General features: G+C 43.0%; 1 protein-coding gene across 8 annotated transcripts in view; it reads right to left on the reverse strand.

The window, feature by feature from the left end:
- Positions 1-20,907, reverse strand: part of PHACTR4 (phosphatase and actin regulator 4) — an 84,124-nt gene that overhangs the window by 55,799 nt on the left and 7,418 nt on the right. For 5 of the 8 annotated variants that reach the window (XM_083750757.1, XM_083750761.1, XM_083750753.1 and 2 more), the window contains exon 2: positions 6,754-6,800. In XM_083750757.1, coding sequence (XP_083606883.1) covers positions 6,754-6,781 — 28 coding nt within the window. In that variant the 5' untranslated portion in view covers positions 6,782-6,800. Of the gene's footprint in view, positions 1-6,753; positions 6,801-16,081; positions 16,430-20,907 lie in introns of those variants that run through there. The other 3 variants (XM_083750754.1, XM_083750758.1, XM_083750762.1) reach the window with 3 other exon arrangements.

Here is a 20,907-nt window from a genome sequence, read left to right on the forward strand (position 1 = left end):
TAAAACATTAAATTTGAAGCAGAGCTACACTTAAGTTTAAGACAACACCAAACCACCTTGTCAAGTGTCAAATTTCTATTGTTTCATAAAGAATGGAACACAGAGCAATTTCACATGTAATTTCAGTAAAAAGCCCATGGAAGCCCTTTACACCAGGGATAGGGAACCAGTGGCCTTTCAGGTGTTGTTAGACTACAGTTCCCATCATCCTGGACCACTGGCTATGCTGGCTGGGGCTCATGAGAGTTTGGGGTCCAACAACACTGGGAGGGCCATATAGGTTACTCAGCCCTGCTTTGCCTCATGGGTAGAGAAGCTGCAGCCCTTTAGATGTTGTTGGGTATGACTCCTATACTGTAATGTATTTTTTTACTCACTAAATTTATATTCCACCCATCAACCCAACTTTTATAACAAGATTTATCCCGTATCAGCTTGTCCATACACTGAAGATCCTTCTGAGAGGCCCTGCACTTTGTGACCCCACCACCACCCATATCATAGATTAGCATGCTGGTCAGAGTCTTTTCAACACTGGCATGAAAACTGGAGCTTCTTTCCAAAGGAGGTCCATCTCATTCCATCTTCATTAGTATACAGCTATTACATGGAGGGCTTTCCCTGCCTTTTAGAGTTAATTGCTAAATGACTGACATTGCTATAATTCTATTGTCTATTTTGTTGTTGCTGTTGCTGAGATGTGCCTTGTATTTTAGCCATGATGCTTTAAAACAATGTACTAAAACAATCAGTATTTTCATAGTTGCTTCATGGAACCACAAATTGAAAGGATGTGGAAAAAATATTTTAACAAACAACTGTAAACAAAAAAGTTCTCATGAATGAATGCTGACGTTATACCTTTGCACTGAGATAGCCGATATAGTACCTTCTAGATGATGTCTGACTCCCATTTCCATCAACTCCTGTCAGCATTGCCAATGGTAAAAAATGAAGGGAGTTGGAATCCAACAACACTAGGAAGGCACTACAATGACTATTCCTAGCTTAACACTTGGAAGCTGTACATAAGGTAAAATCTTCCATTAGAATTCTAAAAACAACTCATTACAAACAAGAAGCAGGTATTTTTTGCCGCACAGGTAGAAAGCTCAAAGTGAAGCCTGCCATCTAGTGTCTCGAGAGCAGAAGAGCCTGACTACACAACACATAACATGAGGCACTTATATAATTGGAGCAACCAGAAAAATTGGGCATGAATGCCAAGTTGAGGCTTGTCAGACAGGCAAGTGCAACAGGAACAACAACATTCTGACCAACATGCCTGCAAATCTTGAACTGAAATAATAAGGGTGAATTATAGTCAGCAGTAAATTTTGTTTACAACTGCCACAGATAAGGCCTTTGCCAAATATGAAGACTCTGTGCAAAAGGCAGCAAATCTATTTTATTCCATTTTTAAAATGTGTATGCTATATCCTTGCCATCATCATTACCATTCAGAGGCTTAACAAGATCTCATTAAACTCTGCCCTGCCTTTTATATGGGACCGGTCTTAAGAATAAGACGTGAATATTGGGAGACATTCCTTTCACTTTCACCTCACCTCCCTATTGACCTCCCCACTCCCACCATTCCAATGTTATTCTTCTCACAGGTGAGCTTGCTTCTAGGATCAGAGCTCAGTTGGGAGGAATAGTGAGGCTGGTGCTGCATAGAAACAGACAAGCTGGGCTCAACCCACCTTGAGGATGTGTTTAAGGAAGAGGAGAGAAGCAGGGCAAACACTGAAACAAACACTGACACAAGCATAGTCCATGTCCCCAAGAATCCTGCCATCTAAAATCCTGGAGGCTTTATCAACAAAATAGAAATTAGTGCTGCCAGCACATCAGTGCAATACCATTACAATGCTGCATAGTAACATTAAATGCATTTCAAAGGCCTGGTTCACATGTAACGTGAAGTCAAAGTGTGGCTTAGCAAGCCTGTAATATCCATGGGGGAAATTGCAGTCTCTTCACCTCTTCCCTGGTCCTGCTCCTGCTGCTGCACCACCCAGAGGTAAGCAATGGTTAGGTTTAGAATTACATGTGAAACCAGGTCCATGGTCGCTTAAAGAGAACCAAATCATGAGCCTGACTTTGGACAACACAAGTCAAGGCTTGCTGCTCCTGGCACAACTAAAAGTAGAGGAGGAATGAAGCAGGGATTGTTGTGCATCAAAACTCTGCTCATTTGCATTAAGTCATAGCTAACCATTAACTAAGCCTTAACGTGACATTTGAACACAGCGGCAAAAGATTTACAAATATACCATTTCCTCTAGTGCTGTGTCCTCCAAATCAAATCCATTCTGTAAAATTTGCCCCATTTTCAGTTATGCAAGGAAGGGAAAATAAAATAAAAACATACGACTTCAGAATGCTGCTGTAAGAGTAAAAAGTTTTCTAGGAAAGCAAGAATGACACAGCAAGCTTTTAATAGAGACCTGCACCAAAAAGCATTGCTATGCTGATTCACATTAATCCTCGCTGCATCATAAAACCCAGACAACTATTATGTATCCTCCTCTGGAGGGTTTAATATCCACAAGCTTAAAAAAATTAATTAATCTTTTCATGAGAACACAAAACAAAAGCTCAATCTAATAGATTTTATCTTATTATCAGCCATATTACTCCATAAAGCAGATTAGCTGCAGCAACCAAGCAGAAACTGCTTCTTCCTCACAGTTTCTTCAAAAAGCAGCCAGGGAAAAACTTTCCTTGGCATCCCCTCGTGGCCAACAAGGTGCACAACAATGCTACTCAGAAGACTCATAAAGTCTAATCTAAATAGCTAAGCACCTATTGTGCAAGCGGTAAACAAACAAATGGCAAAGGGCAGAAATCAGTCCAGCCACCTGGTTGGGAAATACATGTAAGTAAATAAAAGATGGGGGAGAAAATGCTGAAGTCAACAGAGCTGGTCTCAAAATACCTGGACTGCAAAGCTCTGCTTCATGGCCGTTCTGGCCTCTGCCCAGAGCCCTATTTGCAGTAGGTTACTGATACTTGGTGGGAGGGAAGTAGCCTTATCGTCCCCCAAGCTACATGCATTCAATTTAATGTACACATAGAGTCTACAAAGATGCAACTATCTGCATGCAAGATTCTCTTCCAGGATTCCTAATTATACAGGGAGAACCCTGGGCAGGAACAGCTGCAAGTACACAGATTCCATGCAGGCACACAAGACTCCCCATGTTCACTCTATGTCGTGAGTACAAGGCTATAGAGACCTTAAATAGTTACTTGGGAAGATAAAACAGCAACATGCAAAGAGCTGCATCAATTGCTCCTAGCAACTGAAATCTAGCATTGCCAAGCTGGGCTGTTTGTGGGGAGGGGGGCAGTGTTAAACCCTCTGATTCAAAAGTCGCAGGAATTTTGGCTTTAGCTGCATTAACTCAGCCATGAAAAGTTTGCAGATTTGATCACTGCACCATGAAGACATAGATTACTATGGGGGGAATATTAAATACATCTGAGCAGTGCCTTTTTTCTCAAAAAAATGTTTAGGGGTTCTCTCATTTTCCTATCTTGAAATACTGCCCCTCAATGAGGCCAAACTTAGATTCACAAAATGTTTATGGGTATGCGTACCCCTGCGTCCCACCAGAAAAAAGCACTGCATCTAAGAATAGAACCTTTACAACAATTATCGCTTAGATTATCCAAAGAGCATTCTGCAGTACAGCATAGCTTGCATCAAATCTCAAGGGAAAAGAAATGGGGCAGTAACATTAGTGAAACATCCAATTAAAGGAACAATTACAGCACATAATAGTAGCTCTGCTGTCATCAGGAGCACCAACACGAAGACATTTCAGTCACGGACTCCAGCATAGACAGGAAACTGCAGTCATGCCAACCAAGTCATTAGGGCCTTGGAGACCGATTTCTGCTGTGTCCCAAGCTGGCCTTTCCCTAACTAATCCCTGTCATTACGGGCACTGGGACAATGCATGACAGAACAGTGCCTCCTGGTTCCGAAGTCTTGGACTACAAAAAATAAAACTAAAAATCAATGGCCACTGCGCAGATTTGGGGTCACAAACTTTTTAAAAGGCTGCAACAATAAAACTAAGTCAGAAAATCTCTTTGCCATATCACTTAGGGGGGAGTCTTTTTAAAAGGACAGAATGTATAGTCTATATGATCCACAAAACAAATAGTTTCTTACAATTATCTCTAATACAGTGTTTCCCAACCTTTTTTGGGCAAAGGCACACTTGTTTCATGAAAAAAATCTCGAGGCACACCACCATTAGAAAATGTTTAAAAAATTAACTCTGTGCCTATATTGACTATATATAAAGTAACTCTTTTTAATAGGCATCAAATAAACACAAAGAAAGTATTTTATAATTACTTTATTATGAAATAGGAAGTACCATATTTTTCGTCCCATAGGACGCTCCGTCCCATAGGACGCACCTACTTTTTTTGGGGGGGGGGAAATAAAGGGGAAAAAACTTCCTTTATTTCCCCCAAAAAACCAGGTCGGGGAACAGTGGGATGACGGTGCTGCGCCTCCCCGCTGTCCCCCGAGCTTGTGGGGCTGGCCCATGTCTGCCTGGCGCGAGGGGCATTCTGCTTCAGGGCGCCCCGCGCGTCGGGCGGCAGGCTACAGTCCACAGCATGGGGAACCCTCTGTTTCAGGGCGCCCCACACACCCCCGGGTGCGCAAGGCTGGCCAACACCAGCGCGGAGCACGGGGCGTCCTCCGTAGGGCGCCCCGTGCTCCGTGCTGCCGGCTTCCGCCCGCAAGCCTTGCACTCCTGGGGGGAGATCCCCCGAGTGCGCAAGGCTTGCCAACACGAGCGCGGAGCACGGGGCGTCCTCCGAAGGGCGCCCCGTGCTCCGCGCTGCCAGCTGCCGCCCGCAAGCCTTGCACTCCCGAGGGGACATCCCCCGGTGCGCAAGGCTGGCCAACACCAGCGCGGAGCACGGGGCGTCCTCCGAAGGGCGCCCCGTGCTCCGCGCTGCCAGCTGCCGCCCGCAAGCCTTGCGCTCCCGGGGGGAGATCCCCCGGTGCGCAAGACTTGCCAACACCAGCGCGGAGCACGGAATGGCCTCCGAAGGGCGCCCCGTGCTCCGCGCTGCCAGCTGCCGCTCACAAGCCTTGCGCTCACGGGGGGAGATCCCCCGGGTGCGCAAGGCTTGCCGACACCAGCGCGGAGCACGGGGTGTCCTCCGAAGGGCGCCCCATGCTCCGTGCTGCCAGCTGCCGCCCGCAAGCCTTGCGCTCCTGGGGGGAGATCCCCCGGGTGCGCAAGGCTGGCCAACAGCAGCGCGGAGCACGGGGCGGCCTCCGAAGGGCGCCCCGTGCTCCGTGCTGCCGGCTTCCACCCGCAAGCCTTGCGCTCTCGGGGGGAGATCCCCCGGGTGCGCAAGGCTGGCCAACACCAGCGCGGAGCACGGGGCGTCCTCCAAAGGGCGCGCAAGGCTTGCCGACACCAGCGCAGAGCACGGGGCGGCCGGCCGAAGCGAGCGGCGATGTGATGTGGGAGGGAGGGAGCTCGCCGCCCCGCGTGTGCTCGCCGCCGCCGCCCCGCCTCTCGCCGCCCGACTCGCCCGCCTCCCTCCCACGGCACACCAGGCAACGTCTCGCGGCACACTAGTGTGCCGCGGAACACCGGTTGGGAAACACTGCTCTAATAGATCAGGCAACACCAGAAATGTCAAAAGGCAGGTGGGTCACTTGCAAAAGTAATTGCCTTTGCTGCACATTATGTATTGTTAAGAATTTTGGCAAAAAAAAAATCAGATGGAAAAGAGTTTACAGCATCTTACTGGCAGCTTTACACAAATTTTGAAACTTGCCAAATTATTTTCATGCCATCAATTAAAGTCACTTACATAGGTTAATTTGACCTGGGAAAGTCATATAGCACAGAAAACTGTTTTTAATTCCGTGTTTAATCCTTTCCTTCACACACAACACATGGCATAATGCCATGCACAAATAAATTAGAGAAGTGCTTCTGAACCCAAATAAATCCTTTTCCTTCTCCATTGGTACACCACAACCATTGGTCCATTTAGCTCAGTACTATCTACTCAGAATGAAAGTAGCTCCCCAGGTTTTCAAACAGCAGCTTTTCCTAGCCTTACATGGAGATGTTGGGGACGCAACTCAGGACCTTCTGCCTGGAAAGCATTTTTGAATTCTACCACTGACCTCTAACCTCTCAACCGCAGAACTGTCATTGTGACCCAGAAGCTGTTTTGAGAAGAGCTTCTGGCATCATAACTGCTTTTCACAGAAATTTTTGAAAAAGCTGAGTGTACATAAGATCACATACTTGCAAATTTTTCAAACCAAGAGAGAAAATGTCTTCCAGGTCTAAAACTCATTCAAGTCAAAATCTTAAACTAACAGCAAACTCAGAGCTCTTTATGTACTTGCATGTAGGGTCAGGCATTTGCCTGGTGAAGGACTGATCAAATTCTGTCAAATAATCAGATATACTTCAGGAATTAACTTTATAAATTTTATAAATTCTAAGCACAGTGACTGCAATTTTATGTGTAAACCAGCTCAATAATTGACTGTGGTCAAATAATATACAGTCAGTGCATAATATCTGACTATTCAATTGACCACTGTGCCAATGCCATTTGTGCCAGTGTGCCAATACCACAATTCAGACTAAAAGTGAACTTTAAAAAATGAAAATTTAGAATGATTGGGGACAGAAGGGATTGCAAACACTGGTTTTGGATAATCAGAAGAACACTTACCAATGCTGTCTTCCGTTTCCTGTGACATGCTTGGTTTTTTAGCAAATCTTGCAAAAGAAAAGAGAAATTAGAAATTTTATTAAATCATGGATCTGTTGAACACCAGAAGATTTGACATCTGAGCAAAAGAAAAAATATCCAGTCCTAAACACAAACTTGTATACAATATGGTCAAAGAGCGTTCCTAGGAACTTTAGGATTTCCTTCTTACATGCAAAGTTCCAACTTAACAAGAAGGTTGGTGGTTCAAGCACAGCCAGGAACAGCTGTGGGAAGGATTCCTACATTGCAGAGGGTTGGACTACATGACCAACCCACTACAAAACTCCATTGAATATAATGGGACTTACTTCCAAATACAAATTGTGTTGAAGGACAAGATCAGGGTTCTGGTGACAACACATTACATATGTCGCTACCAATGCCAGACAAAATGTGTGGACCCCAAATTACATTTAAACTTTAAAATCATATTATTTTCACTCTGCAGGACAAATCTTTAACCCAGATCAGAACAGAACTTCTGCACATCAGTAATAACCCTAAAAAGACATCAGTCCATTTCTCTCTGGGGTCATTCCACGTCAGTTCAATGCGGTCATGTCACCCACTGTCTCAAATTTTGATGAAACTTGGTGTACACCCTTCCCTTATGGTTGAAAGAAACCCCTTTTCTTGGAGGAAAAAAAATAAAATGTACACAAGGCCGAGGATCTCAAGAGGGACTGAAACACAGATTTCATGAAACTTTGGAGTGCTATAAAATCAAAACCGTTTGTGATAGAGGGGAAAAAAATTAAGGGGGTTTCTTTCAACCAAGGGCAATTCAGTCACATGAGCACCAACCTGCAGTTTGAAGTGGTACTTCCTAAAAGACAGGTTAACATTTAATTACCCAAATTTTTAAAGTCCCAAGTTTGGGAAACCCTGTCTTATTGCAACATTTAATTTTCTAGATAGGTTATGATTTCATTTGTACCCTTAAGAACAGGGGTTGGCCCATGGGGCACAAGCGGCCCATGGGGGTCATTTAACTGGCCCATGGCCCCCTGCTGCCAGCTCAGGGACCTCACCGCCCACTTGGTCAGCTTCTGGTGTGGAGCAGACAGAAGACTATCTTCTGCGACGTTGGCCAGCTTCCCATTGGCTGCAGGAAGCTCCTGCAGCCAATGGGAAGTTGTGCACGTCTCCTCCGTGTCGGAAGCTGTATCGAAAATAGCATTTGCGCATGCGTGCGTCCGCCTACTCCGGTGTCTGTGGGACCGTGAACCGGCCCAAGCCACAAAAACCTTCTGACTCCTGCTTAAGAACCATTCACAAATGAAGTTGCATATTAAGCTATTTTTAACCTGGTCTTGTCTGCAGCATCATTTTCTGTGCTTCCAGTTTGGCTCTACTGACAAACCAAGTGGGCAGAAATTTTAAGTAGAAATGTATCCTTTGGGCAAAACAAGAGAGGGTACTCATCTAGCTCTTCCTTGACCTGAAGGAAAGGCAGAACAAAGGAAAGGAGGCTTGTAGAAATCACACTGGGCTATAGGTTTATTGCTAGTAGCAATCCTCTGAAAACCAAAGGTTTGGTCTCCAGCAACATTAACACACAAACTGTAATGCAATTAGACAGTGAAAAGTTTTCATCTCCTAAGAAATAGCTCTCATGTTGGGAAGTGATACTAGGTAGGGCATTCTCTCTTATTTATATCCAGTCCTTCCACAAAGGAGTTCGGGAAAGCATGCCTAGTTTGTTTCCCACATTTAATCCTCACAACAACCTTGTGGGGTAGATTAGCCAGAGAGCGACTGGCTTCACAGATGAGAAGGAATTTGGCATGCACACATAAATTTGCATACATGGGGGGGGGAGCTCTTTCAGTCTATTCAAGATTGAGGACTACCCAATTTTAAGAAATTAAGATGATCTGGAAGTGACCTTCTGTAGAAAACTACTGCCAAATCCCCTACAGGTTGCCACTTGTTCAGAATAAATGTGCCATGAATCAGCCACATTCTTTCAAGTTTATGCTTCAAAAAATTGATAGATAGTAGACCTAATTTATATGGACACCACGTTGGATTTCAGTTTCTTTCACAATAAGCTTCACCAGAAAGGTCAATTTGCACACAAACAAGCAGTTACCAACTCCCCTAACACAGTCACAAGACAGGCCAATACACATGCTTCTAAATTAAACAAGGAAAAACCACCAACTTCATGAAAGAAAATACTGTAGTATGAAAGCTTGCAACTTCCAAAAGGGAAGCTTTCCTCACAATAGGGAACATCTGAGCCGCTACTAGTGCTAAATTTCAAAGGTAGTCAGAGTTACAGCTAAAGTAACAAAGTATCTGCAACATCATCAAAACCAAACAAATGTACCACAACGTTCTCATGGCACTTTTTCTCTAGGCTGTGCACACCTGTGTATACCACAGGAAAGCAGCATGTAAGCAACAGTTTATCAGTTATTAGACAACTCAAGAAAGCATGAATCCTCTGGACAATATGCATATTACTATTACATTAGCCATATTACTATTACATAGTTTAAAACACACTCATGTGTTTAAGCAGTATGGTTGGAATCAGGTCTTATTTGAGAAGGCCCCCAGATTTTCATGGATATGCCAGTCAACTCCCAAATGTAGTTCATGTCACAGCTGCTCCCTAAAGAAGTCCCCCCTGCATTCCCTGATAACTATGATTGTGAAGGCTATGACTATCCATAGTCAGCTCCATCTATTCATGTTAACTTTTAAACAAGATGAAGCCATTTGTTCTTGAACTGTTGAGCCAGCTAGGTAGCATCAAAGGTTAAGCATTCACACCAAATATCTTTGTTTTGTAATGTAAATTAGCAGGGATGGAGACCCATCACTGGAGACCAAATACAGCCCTCCAAGTCTCACCATCCAGCCCATAGGAATGTTCTCAAGCCACACTTCCTCTCCCTATGTCACAACCCCCACTGCCCCTCCTTAAATATTTTTGACTGGCTGGAATGTGTCCTCTTGGTTGCCTAGATGGCAACATGGTTGTATTCATTAATCCAGGATTCCCAGGAACTCTTCAATTAGTGAAGTGAATGTATAACAAGGAAACAAGCTGGCCAACAGCTTATTGTTCACCAAGAACAATAAGTGGCTTCCTAGCAAGTGGGACTCAACACTTCTTGCAAAATGGGTCATTTGCTCCATTTGCTAGGCCTTTTGAGCTAGTCAACTAGTTAATGCCTCTACCTAAATGAGGAAACTGTACCCTAGAATCCCAGATTCCCCATTTTTCAAAACAAGAAATGATGTGCATATGCACACAACTGACTGTGATCCTACACTCATGATTTCAGGTCCTGATTTAAAAGTGCCAGTATCTAATGTTCACATCAAAGCAGCTTGGTACTTGGAACTCTGCCAGTTTTATTTAGTGATACTTCCATAAACCTAAAGCCACAAGACATGCAATAGCCATTTCAGAAGACCAGCCCTCATGGTTTGGTGAAAGACATCAATGCTTTGCAGACTCACCTGAACCCAAAAGACTGTGGAGCTCAGAAACTAAAAGGCAAAGGTTTAAAAATCCCAACAAGCTACCTAGCAGTGGCAGAGAACAAATAGCCAAAATAAATAAGTACATGTTGTAATAAATTTAAAAATTTAAAAAATTGTCCAGTAGCACCTTAGAGACCAACTAAGTTTGTTCTGGGTATAAGCTTCAGTGTGTATCATGCACACGAAAGCTTATACCCAGAACAAACTTAGTTGGTCTATAAGGTACTACTGGAAGGAATTTTTATTATTATTTTGTTTCGACTACGGCAGACCAACACGGCCACCTACCTGTAACTAGAACTACCTGACGCCAAGTACATGTTGTGTTACATATACAGTTTTCTATGCAAAGTGTCAGGAGTAATAATTTTTTGAGAAAGTTTCCATTTCTGATTTCCATACATGAAAACTGCTTTTGTGAGATAATGCTTAACACTCTCTCCAAAGGACACTGAATGTAAGTGACTACAATAGTTACCAATATACCCAAAGAATGCCAACAAACCTCTTGCTACAAAATGGGATCAAATTTATCAAACAAGAAATGCTTCAATTTGTTGCTGGCTAGTTCTTAAACCAACATGACTTAAAAAGGAATGATGCTTGTGCATCTGAAATAATTTACTTGGGTGTACACTCACCTGTGAGCCAATTCAGAAGTCATCAAGCTAGAGGGAATAAAAGAATCATAAACATGTAGAGTTGGAAGGGACCCCAAGGGTCATCTAGCCCAACCCCCTGCAATGCAGGAATCTCAGCTAAAGCATCCATGACAGATGGTCAACCAACCTCTGCTTAAAAACCTCCATGGAAGGAGAGTCCACAACCTCTCAAGGGAGACTGTTCCACTGTCAAACAGCTCTTACTGTCAGATACGGTAGTTTTTCCAAACCTCAATATCCAAAAAGGCCAAATCTGAGAAATGGGTCAAGATCCGAATAGAAAAACTTAAGATTCAGAATTTATTCCAATCATAGATTGGGAGGAGTGTTTAATGCACGTATGTATGTACGTACACTTCTGCATATTAGGAAAGAGAGATCATTCAGTTTCAAACATAAATATTTCAGATAAACATTTTAGCTTTATTGGTGCTATAGCTTAGCAGGGCAACAATATATTTCATTTTAATGGAATAAAAAGAACCAAGCTTAAAAAAGAACCCCCTCGACTCCTAGCATTTTGCAACCTGCTCTACCCTGCACTTGTCTTATCCACAGCAGGACCCACTGCAGTGAATGCACTGCCTCCTCTGTCCTTTCTCCTGCCTTTGCAGCTGGGCACCTGTATGCCTCAACACACTCAATCATTTTGTAAAGAGCAAACAAAAGCAAAGAAGCCGTTGAATCGGGCTGGGTCACCCTCCCCAAACACATTGGGTTAATTCAGAGTAGCAGCTGTGGCAGAAGCACTCTACTTGATAATCCCTTCAGTTCTGCTCTCAATTCCACTCCATCCATCCAAATGAGGTCAGGCCAGAATAACTGTAAACAGCAAAATTAGGCAACTACCCCAAACTCCAGCTAAGAACAAGAGCTGGAGAAGTACAGGTAAGACACCAGATGATAGCCACTTACAGTGATCAAAATCAGAGCTTCTGAACATCCTACATATTTCAAAGGAATCTCCATTTTTTCCAGGACATGCAACATGCATGTATGTAGGTGGAAGGAAGCCCAGAGCATCTTTGGCATGGAAAAGGCAACAGACTCCCTTTATTCTATAACACCACAACACAGCTCTTTGATGCTTTAGAGCAGGAATAGGCAAACTCGGCCCTCCAGATGTTTTGGGACTACAACTCCCATCATCCCTAGCTAACAGGACCAGTGGTCAGGGATGATGGGAGTTGTAGTCCCAAAACATCTGGGAGGCCGAGTTTGCCTATGCCTACTTTAGAGTGTTGTGTCTCTTGGCTTATGACATTTTCATCCAATAACATCACCACAGGTGGCTGCAACCACACTCAAATTTCACAGCTATAACATCCAAGCAAAACAAAGCAATAGCACTTCGCTAGACAGTTTGTTGAGCATGCAGCATCAATAGTTACTTCCTATTTCCCTTTAAACACTGCACACAACTTCTCTCACGTTGTCTTCTGGCCTAGTATTTGAGGTATTAGCAAAACAGACAAGAACATTGGGATACAACATCAGGGTATTAACAAGACTGGTGATGCAATAGTGAGACCCACGAGAAATGAATGTTCAAAGTCTAACCAACTGGGCAGGCAGTTTTTGTTTTGTTTTGGCTTTTTGCAAAGGTGCAGTATTTTCATTTACACTGTCAAGTCATAATGCACAGCACTGCCAAGGAGCTGCCTGCACTGCAGTCAAACCCTTTCTGAACAAGTAAACCAAAGAAGCAAGCTACCAGTGTGAATGAGCCATGATGGTAATTAGCAATGGCTGAATTCAGCTCTTTAAACAATAGACTTTTGGACAGCATGTTAATTATTTTAGCATTAATAATGCTAATAATGCATAGAATAGCATTATTCTATGCAACCATCCCTCCTTTAATTCCCACCCAAACATTGACCAATCACAACAGGCACACTTTGAACTAAGCACAGAGTAGTCCTCCATCTAATAATTGATCTAATAATTGATCCTGAACACATGAACACACACATTTAAAAGTTGTGGTCTATGAACAACTGTTACAGAAATTTAAAGCAAAGGTTGTCAAAGTTTAGCCCAGTTAGTTTTCCTAGTTCCAAATAAATAAAATAACAGGTAACTAGATCTAACAGGTCAGCTTTGGCTGCAAACAACACAAGCAGTGGCCTGCATCCTAACAGCTGAGCCCCAGTCGGATGTTTGATCATGGGGAAACCCCTCTACATAGGGCTTTGTAAAAGGGAAGAGGCCATTTAGGTTCAGCTGTAAACCTGCTTGTGGATGAAAGTGCCAGGTCTGGAAGCTGCAAGTGTCAGGCAGGATGTCCCCAGGAGACAATGATAACAGAAATAAGGGCATTAGCATCAATCAATAAAGGGTATCAATCAGTTGCCAAAAAAGGCATATTTTAAAATTCTAGTCATCCTGAGGCCAGAACCCCTTTGGCAAAGTCCTGATTTCCTCATATGTTGGTTTTGACTTTTAAAACTATTAATAACTTGGGACCAGGTACATGAAGGATCATCAGTCTCCACATTTACATACCTGGACTTTAAATTTTTCTTCTGTGGCTCTTCTTTGGATGTTTCCACTAGGCAAGGTGCAATGAGTGGCTATTAGGTAAAGGAACTTATGAGTGGTGGTACCTCTACTACAGAAAGCCCTCCCCAAGAAAACCATGTCGGTTGTCTACCTTTGACAGCATATCAGCACCAGGCAAAGGCCTTTTTACTTTCCCAGGCTTTGTAATCTGCTCCAGGTCTTACGTCAATTAGTTTTGTCTTTGCCATTTTTTATGCAGCTTTCATACGCTTTATTGTTGACCTATTTTACAGTTTGCATTTTAACTTGCTTTTATTCTTCTTGTAAGTGTCCCTGAGGACATTTATAATGTTTAAAATTAAGAAAGAAAAAAGGTTGTGCATGTTTACACCAGTTTCTGCAGATCCTACTGGTAGCAAATTTGCTGTGCAAGCAAACTAAAATGGTATTTACTTCCCCTTTCTGCACATAAGAATGCAATTCATACCCTGTGTCCCTAGCAGTTGTTCCAGTGCAAGTTTGATTCCCAGCACTGCCACAAAGGCACTAGTTGTGCTTTCAAACTGGCCTTCTAATCCCAATTATTGATGTACTTGAAGTACTGCATGAAATAATAAGATACTCAGCAAGAAATTAGTTATTGACTATGCATTCTGGAAAGGCAGAACATGGTCCAGAAAACAACTTCCTGTCCGCAGCCCAGGTTCATTGTGCGAAATCTATTAGGACCGTTACATTTTATGACGAGGGAGGGAAAAGCTGATCATTGACCTCCAAGGCCAGCAATACTAATAGCGATCACTTTTTAAATTGCCACTGATTTTTAAACAGGCTACAAAAGTCCCCAAAAAACTTTTGTAGCACACCCAAATTCTGCATGCAGAGCTATGACAAAATAAAATGGTGTGGGTGGATTCAACAGGAGCGCAGCTTAGTAGACATCACCTTTCCTGTACTTCCTGCAGCTTTCTAAGAAAGGTTCTACAGTGGGCTGATAAAGTCCATATTAGAACATCTGTTAACACTTTTAACTGCATTAGCCCTGGTCCATTTCTGGCCCAATTCAAGGTGCTGGTCATGACCTTAAATGGCTCTGAACCATATACCTCAAGGGCAAACCACATTATACAAACATTGGCCCAGGTGTTAACCTCCTTTTGCTGTTAGAAGATGCTGGGATCGGTGGGCAGCTGCTCCATGTCATGAGCCACTGAATTGCAGGCAGCAACTTTTGGGTGAAGTGCCCTCAGGCTCTGGACTTACTCTGCCCACCCAAGTTGGCCATTGGCTCCTTTGGGACAGGAAAGAGTTTAAGAGGGCTTTCTGTTGCAGTTGCTTAGGCAACAAAGTGCTCTGAGCTCTGGTGTGTTCCTGTATGCTTTGGCAGTTCTTCAGTTGGCATGCTGCTGAATCCTGCCTCATTTCAAAGAACTGTAGAGGGGGAAGGGTCCCCAAGGGTTATCTAGCCTAATTCCCTGCAATACAGCAATCACAGCTAAGAGGCCCTGCAAGATGGCCATCTAACATGTTTTAAAACCTCAAATGAAAGAGAGTGCAGCACCTCTTGAGGTAGTCCGTTCCACTGTTGAATAGCTATCTATTACCATCAGAAAATTCTCCTTAATATTTAGTCATAAGCTCTTTTTTGTTATTTGAATCTATTTGGTCAGGTCCTATGCTGTGGAGCAGCAAAAACAACCTTGCTCCATCATCCATGTGACACCTCTTCAGATAACTGAAGATGGTTATCCTATCACCTCTCAGTCTTCTCTACTCCCAATTCCCTCATAAGGCTAGCTTTGCAGGTCCTTTAGCATCTTGGGCATCTTCCCCTGCACACATTCCATCTTCTTGATATCCTTCTTAAGCTGTGGTACTCAGAATTAGACAGAGTATTCCAGGTGGGGTCTAACGAAGGCAGAAAAGAGTGGTACTATTACTTCCCTTGATCTGGACACTATGCATGATGTTGATGCTGCCTAGAATTGAATTAGGTTTTTTTGCTGCTGAATCACACTGCTTACCTGTTGGTTCCAACTACTGGCTTTATCTCATACCTCCTGCTCCAGGAACCAGCCCCAAAACTCCTCATTTAAGGTGCGGTAGGATCATCTCAGTTATAACACCCTATCCTTGGAATACATTCCCCAGGGAGGCTGACCAGATGCAGACTATCTTTTTGGCACTGTCCAGGTTTTAACACATTTTAGTGAGAAGAATGGCTTTATTCAGCCTTTGCTTTCCCTCCATTGCAATATAGGATGGTTATATATATATATATATATATATATATATATATATATACACACACACACACACACACACACACACACACACAAGTTTTTAGGTGGACAGCCTTGTAAAGTTTTTCTTAACCTAAAAGGCAATGTATACCAACCTCAAAATGGCTGTTTGAATCCAGGTGCCTCTAATAAAAAATTACATCCTGTGCCCTCTCACACAAGTAAAATGGACCAAAAAAATTTGAGCAAGTTGATACTTCCTTGGCAAAGTTCTTTGAGAACAAATGAAAGTATTTCATCATTCTACTGACTTTTACTGATTATTCGTACTATAAAAGCAGAACTTGCTTTGCTATGAAACATTATACACACCTGCACTTCCTAGGGAAACTCCCAGAGCCATTAGCTTGAAAGAATTGCTAGCAGTCAGGAAAAAGGAAACGAAAACATCTGAAAGTCACCAATACGGTTAAAATATCCACATCGTGTTGCAGTAGTGATGGTGAATTTAAGTATGTCTTTAGCATAAAATTCCTTACCAGAATTAAGTATAAAACCATATGTACACTCTTCAAACCAGGTTGCAGTGAACTATGGACCCCACCCTCTTGGTAAATTTTCAGCTGCTACGGAAACAACGGGCGGTTGTGTAGCACCATGAAATGAGTCAGCTACCTGGAACTGAGGTGCACCTGATTGGGCAGCAGCTAAAGAGCAGCCAGTGCCAAGGAAACTCCCCTCACCGTTGGCACCAATGCTCTGTCATGAAAAAGCAGTAATGTCAATATTGCTCAAACAGTTTCTTCCCGCTTTTCCTATTAAATAAACAAATGCATCTGATACTCAGAGGCAACATCATTCCCCTCTATTTCCAGTGAGAGTCAGTGTAGTGTAGTGGTTAAGAGTGGTAGACTCGTAATCTGGGGAACCGGGTTCGTGTCTCCTCTCCTCCACATGCAGCTGCTGGGTGACCCTGGGCTAGTCACACTTCTCTGAAGTCTCTCAGCCCCACTCATCTCACAGAGTGTTTGTTGTGGGGGAGGAAGGGAAAGGAGAATGTTAGCCGCTTTGAGACTCCTTCGGGTAGTGATAAAGCGGGATATCAAATCCAAAATCCAAATCCAGTGTCTAGGTCAGGTGTGCCATTGCTTATATTTAGCCAAAATGGTACAAGTCAGGTACCATCAGAAAACCTGGAGGTGCCCCAATGTTTTAAGAAGTATTTAAACAATGTTTAGAAAAACTGCTAAGGGGTGAGAAGATGGAGCATGATCAGTGGCCAAACAGTCCTGATTGACGGTTTGGAGGGCAGGTAAAACCGAGTTTCTGAAAACTTGGACAGGAAAACTTCACATTTTGTTGCAGGTCCAAATTGTGCCACTAAATATCAGCCCCTGAAGAGCAAGATTGAGGGATAAGCTCCTGCCTTCATACCCTATTGATGGGTTTTCTATCTCCAGTGTAGGGCATAGGATGCTAGATTAGATGAACATTTACACTCTGAGGATAAAGGTAGGCTACAAACCTAAATTAAGGAAACACCCTCAAATGGTATTATAATCCCCTTGAAAAGGGTTGGCTGATGCCATGTGCACAAATACAGGAGGATGATTCGGAGCCAAAGCATTTTTCAAAGGCATATGATGCAACAACCTTGTTGAAGCTTAGGTGGTTGATGCCTAGATGGAAGAATGTTTGGGGACCCTATGTATGGTGCTGAGTTCCATGTAGGAAGGAAGAATTATAAAATGTAACATATCAAGGACTAGAAATTCATTTTATCACATTACCAGGACAATATGGTCCTGAACAAGAATAAGGTGATGAACACATTTCTCATAGGAAACATATCCTGAGCTTATCAGCTACTTTGCATATATTCAATTAAGATAAATTAGTTTTGAATATACATGTAGTTCTGCACCTGCAATAAACTGGCACATGTCAACTACTGTTGGTTGTTATCTTACATTGAAGTAATCCTGAAAGGTATAGTGCTTTATGTTCAACCTTAAAGAGGGAGGGATATACTGATACTACAGACATAGCATGGAAGTTGAAAACCAGGAGTTTCCTTTTGTCTTCCTCATTCCTGTTCCTCTGGTGTTACTGCTGTCATATTTTCAATGCACACACTGCATTTAAAGGAATAGAATTGTTTTTAGGTTTTGTTAAGGCTCCAATAAATGGTTATAGACCACCCTTGAAAGCTTATTTCCCACATAATGCTTCTGTGTATTCAACATGCATTGTCTGTCCAGTTGTCACCTCCCTCCTCCAAACAACCAGTTTGTGCCTAAGAGTGAAACCACCTTTAGCACAGCCATCACATAGAATGCTTCCAGTCAGGCAGACAGGGAAATTTCACCACAGGTTTGCAGCCTGGAGGCTCAAATGCAGCAAAGTGGATTTCAAAAATGGTTTTTATTTCTCCATCACTAATGCTGCCAAATCAGAATAAATCCTTCAGAGAGAAGAGATAATCTAACTTATGTGCTAACTGGAAATGTAAGCATCCCCAAAGCTTTCAAGCCATCCTACCTGCGTACTTAAGGGAATTAGTATTATTTGTTTATTTATTTTTACAAAGAAAGGGTGAAAATGTTTTTTTTAAAAGACAAATTAAGTTTAATTTTTCAAAGCACAATGCTAAAACATAAAGGGCAAATCCTAGCCCTTCTGCATCCTAACAGAACCACATTTATTTAAAAAGGCTTTGTGGTATTTATATCATTCAGATCAAGGTAGGGGAACCTGTGTCCCTTTCAGATGTTGCTGGACTGCAACATGCAACATCCTGAGGCAGCATGACCAATGGTCAGGGAGGCTTAGCTGCAGCCTGTTTCCATGACAAATTTCCAATGCGGACTAAGGCAAACATTAGATATACTGGGCACTAGTTATTCCCCACAGGAAACTTAATGTGATTTATCCAATGCTATGCTGATCTCACAAGGCATCAGCTTCATTTGGCATTTATTTAAAATGCACTTCTACAATTAATTGGCCTCAGGCACAATAGCCAGCTCATAATAGATGAGAGCAGGATGGGGCGGAGAGGAAATTGCATCTAAACACTATAATTTGGTCTACATCTCAAAAAAAATGAGATGCAAGGAACTCAAAAGGCACACAGTATTTCACACACACTGGAATTTTTATTGTATTAAGTAGTCAATACGGCCGTAGCAGATGCTTCTCCATGCTTTGTTTCCATTTTTATATCTCCAACCACCACAATGAACAGCTGCCTCCCTCTACTTAAAAAGAACATAAATGCACAGGCAGGTAGGTACACGTTGCTCAGCTAAAGCCAGCTGATTAACTTAAAGCCATCATCATCCGGTTAAGAAGACCCACAAACATATAGACATCACATCTAAAATGCAAAGCAGGTCACACATTGACACTCCTACGCTTGAGCAGTAGATGCTTTCTGACTTCCTCCTGGCTCTGATTACAATTTTAGTCAGCTAGGGGATTTCAGCACACAACTAAAGCAAAAGGGAATGCATCCATCTTAAGGGTCACATTGTGGGTTAATTTTCCTGACATCTGGAATATCCTGTTTTACACGGCAGGTATATGGATCAGGAGCCGCAGCATGGACCCACAGCATAATGCATTTGTTATAAAATACACGCGGGTGGCGCAGTGGTCTAAACCACAGAGCCTAGGGCTTACCGATCAGAAGATTAGAAGTTCAAATCCCCACGACGGGGTGAGCTCCTGTTGTTCGGTCCCAGCTTCTGCCCACCTAGCAGTTCGAAAGCATGACAAAGTGCAAGTAGATAAATAGGTACCGCTCTGGCGGGAAGGTAAATGGTGTTTCTGTGCACTGCTTTGGTTCGCCAGAAGTGGCTTAGTCATGCTGGCCATATGACCCAGAAAAACTGTCTGTGGACAAACGCCTGCTCCCTCAGCCAGGAAAGCGAGATGAGCGCGCAACCCCAGAGTGGTCCACGACTGGACCTAACAGTCAGGGGTACCTTTACCTTTTACACTTTGTCCCTACTAGTTGCAGGTGTTAATTTCCAAGCCAGAGAGGAAAAAAGGAAAAGAACAGTTCACGCTTTGAACCCTAACCCTGAAGAAAGACACTCTCTGTTGTTACTCTGTTGTTACTGATTTCAAATATTTATGTAAGCTACTACTGCATGAATTTTATTGTTGTAAGATGCTTTGAGACATCTTGGTAGAAAACAACAAATAAACTCAAATAATATATAAAATCAGCTGGAATGGTACCTAAAGCAAGTGTCAGGCTCATCCTCTGAAAGTGTTTTCTTTCCTGGGTCCAAATGTGCCCTTAAACTATTTATGATGAGAACTGCCTTTCATAAACGCAATTGCTTTCTCTAAGAAGATTCACATGTGGCAGAACTTGTTGCTGCTTCCCCTGAATCACATGTAGTCTCAAGGCCCTGCAATCTGCAGCTATGCCATACCTGCATGAGCCTCACCCAGGATGTGATTAAGGTTGAAAGCTAGCACAAGGACTGACATAGTCCAGAATGGGCTGAGTTTAGCAAAAAGAAGGGGGGGGGGGCTGCAGCTAGTTCAGTGGATTCTTTCCACTGACTAGTGAATGGCATTGTTATCCTTCTCTCCACACCTTTCTTTCAGTTTTGCTGGTAAAACTCCAAATAGGCCCTGCTCTACTACAAGACACTATTCCAGTTTTTTCACATATAGCTTTGTAATTTGATTTGATCTTGCCTACACAAACCCCTCTGCCTATAATGGTTTATGGTTGGAAACTAATCACTCAGAGTACTAGGCTCTCCATAGCTGACCTCCATCCCTGGATACCCTGCATTGCTTCCTGACTTCCAGGAAGACATGCTCAATTAACTAATAATGGCTGGGGAAACCCAGCCAGATGGGCAGGGTAGAAATAACATATTATTATTATTATTATTATTATTATTAGGCTAGACAGCATGTTGTTGTTTAGTCGTTTAGTTGTGCCCGACTCTTCGTGAACACTCTCCAACCATCACTGGTAGCTTCGAGAACACTGTCCAACCATCTCGTCCTCTGCCATCCCCTTCTCCTTTTGCCCTCCATCTTTCCCAACATCAGGGTCTTTTCTAGGGAGTCTTCTCTTCTCATGGTGGCCAAAGTATTGGAGCCTCAGCTTCAGGATCTGTCCTTCCAGGGAGCACTCAGGGCTGATTTCCTTCAGAATGGATAGG

This window comes from Podarcis gaigeae (assembly GCF_964106915.1).
Source record: "Podarcis gaigeae genome assembly, chromosome: 8".
Lineage (NCBI taxonomy): Eukaryota > Metazoa > Chordata > Lepidosauria > Squamata > Lacertidae > Podarcis > Podarcis gaigeae.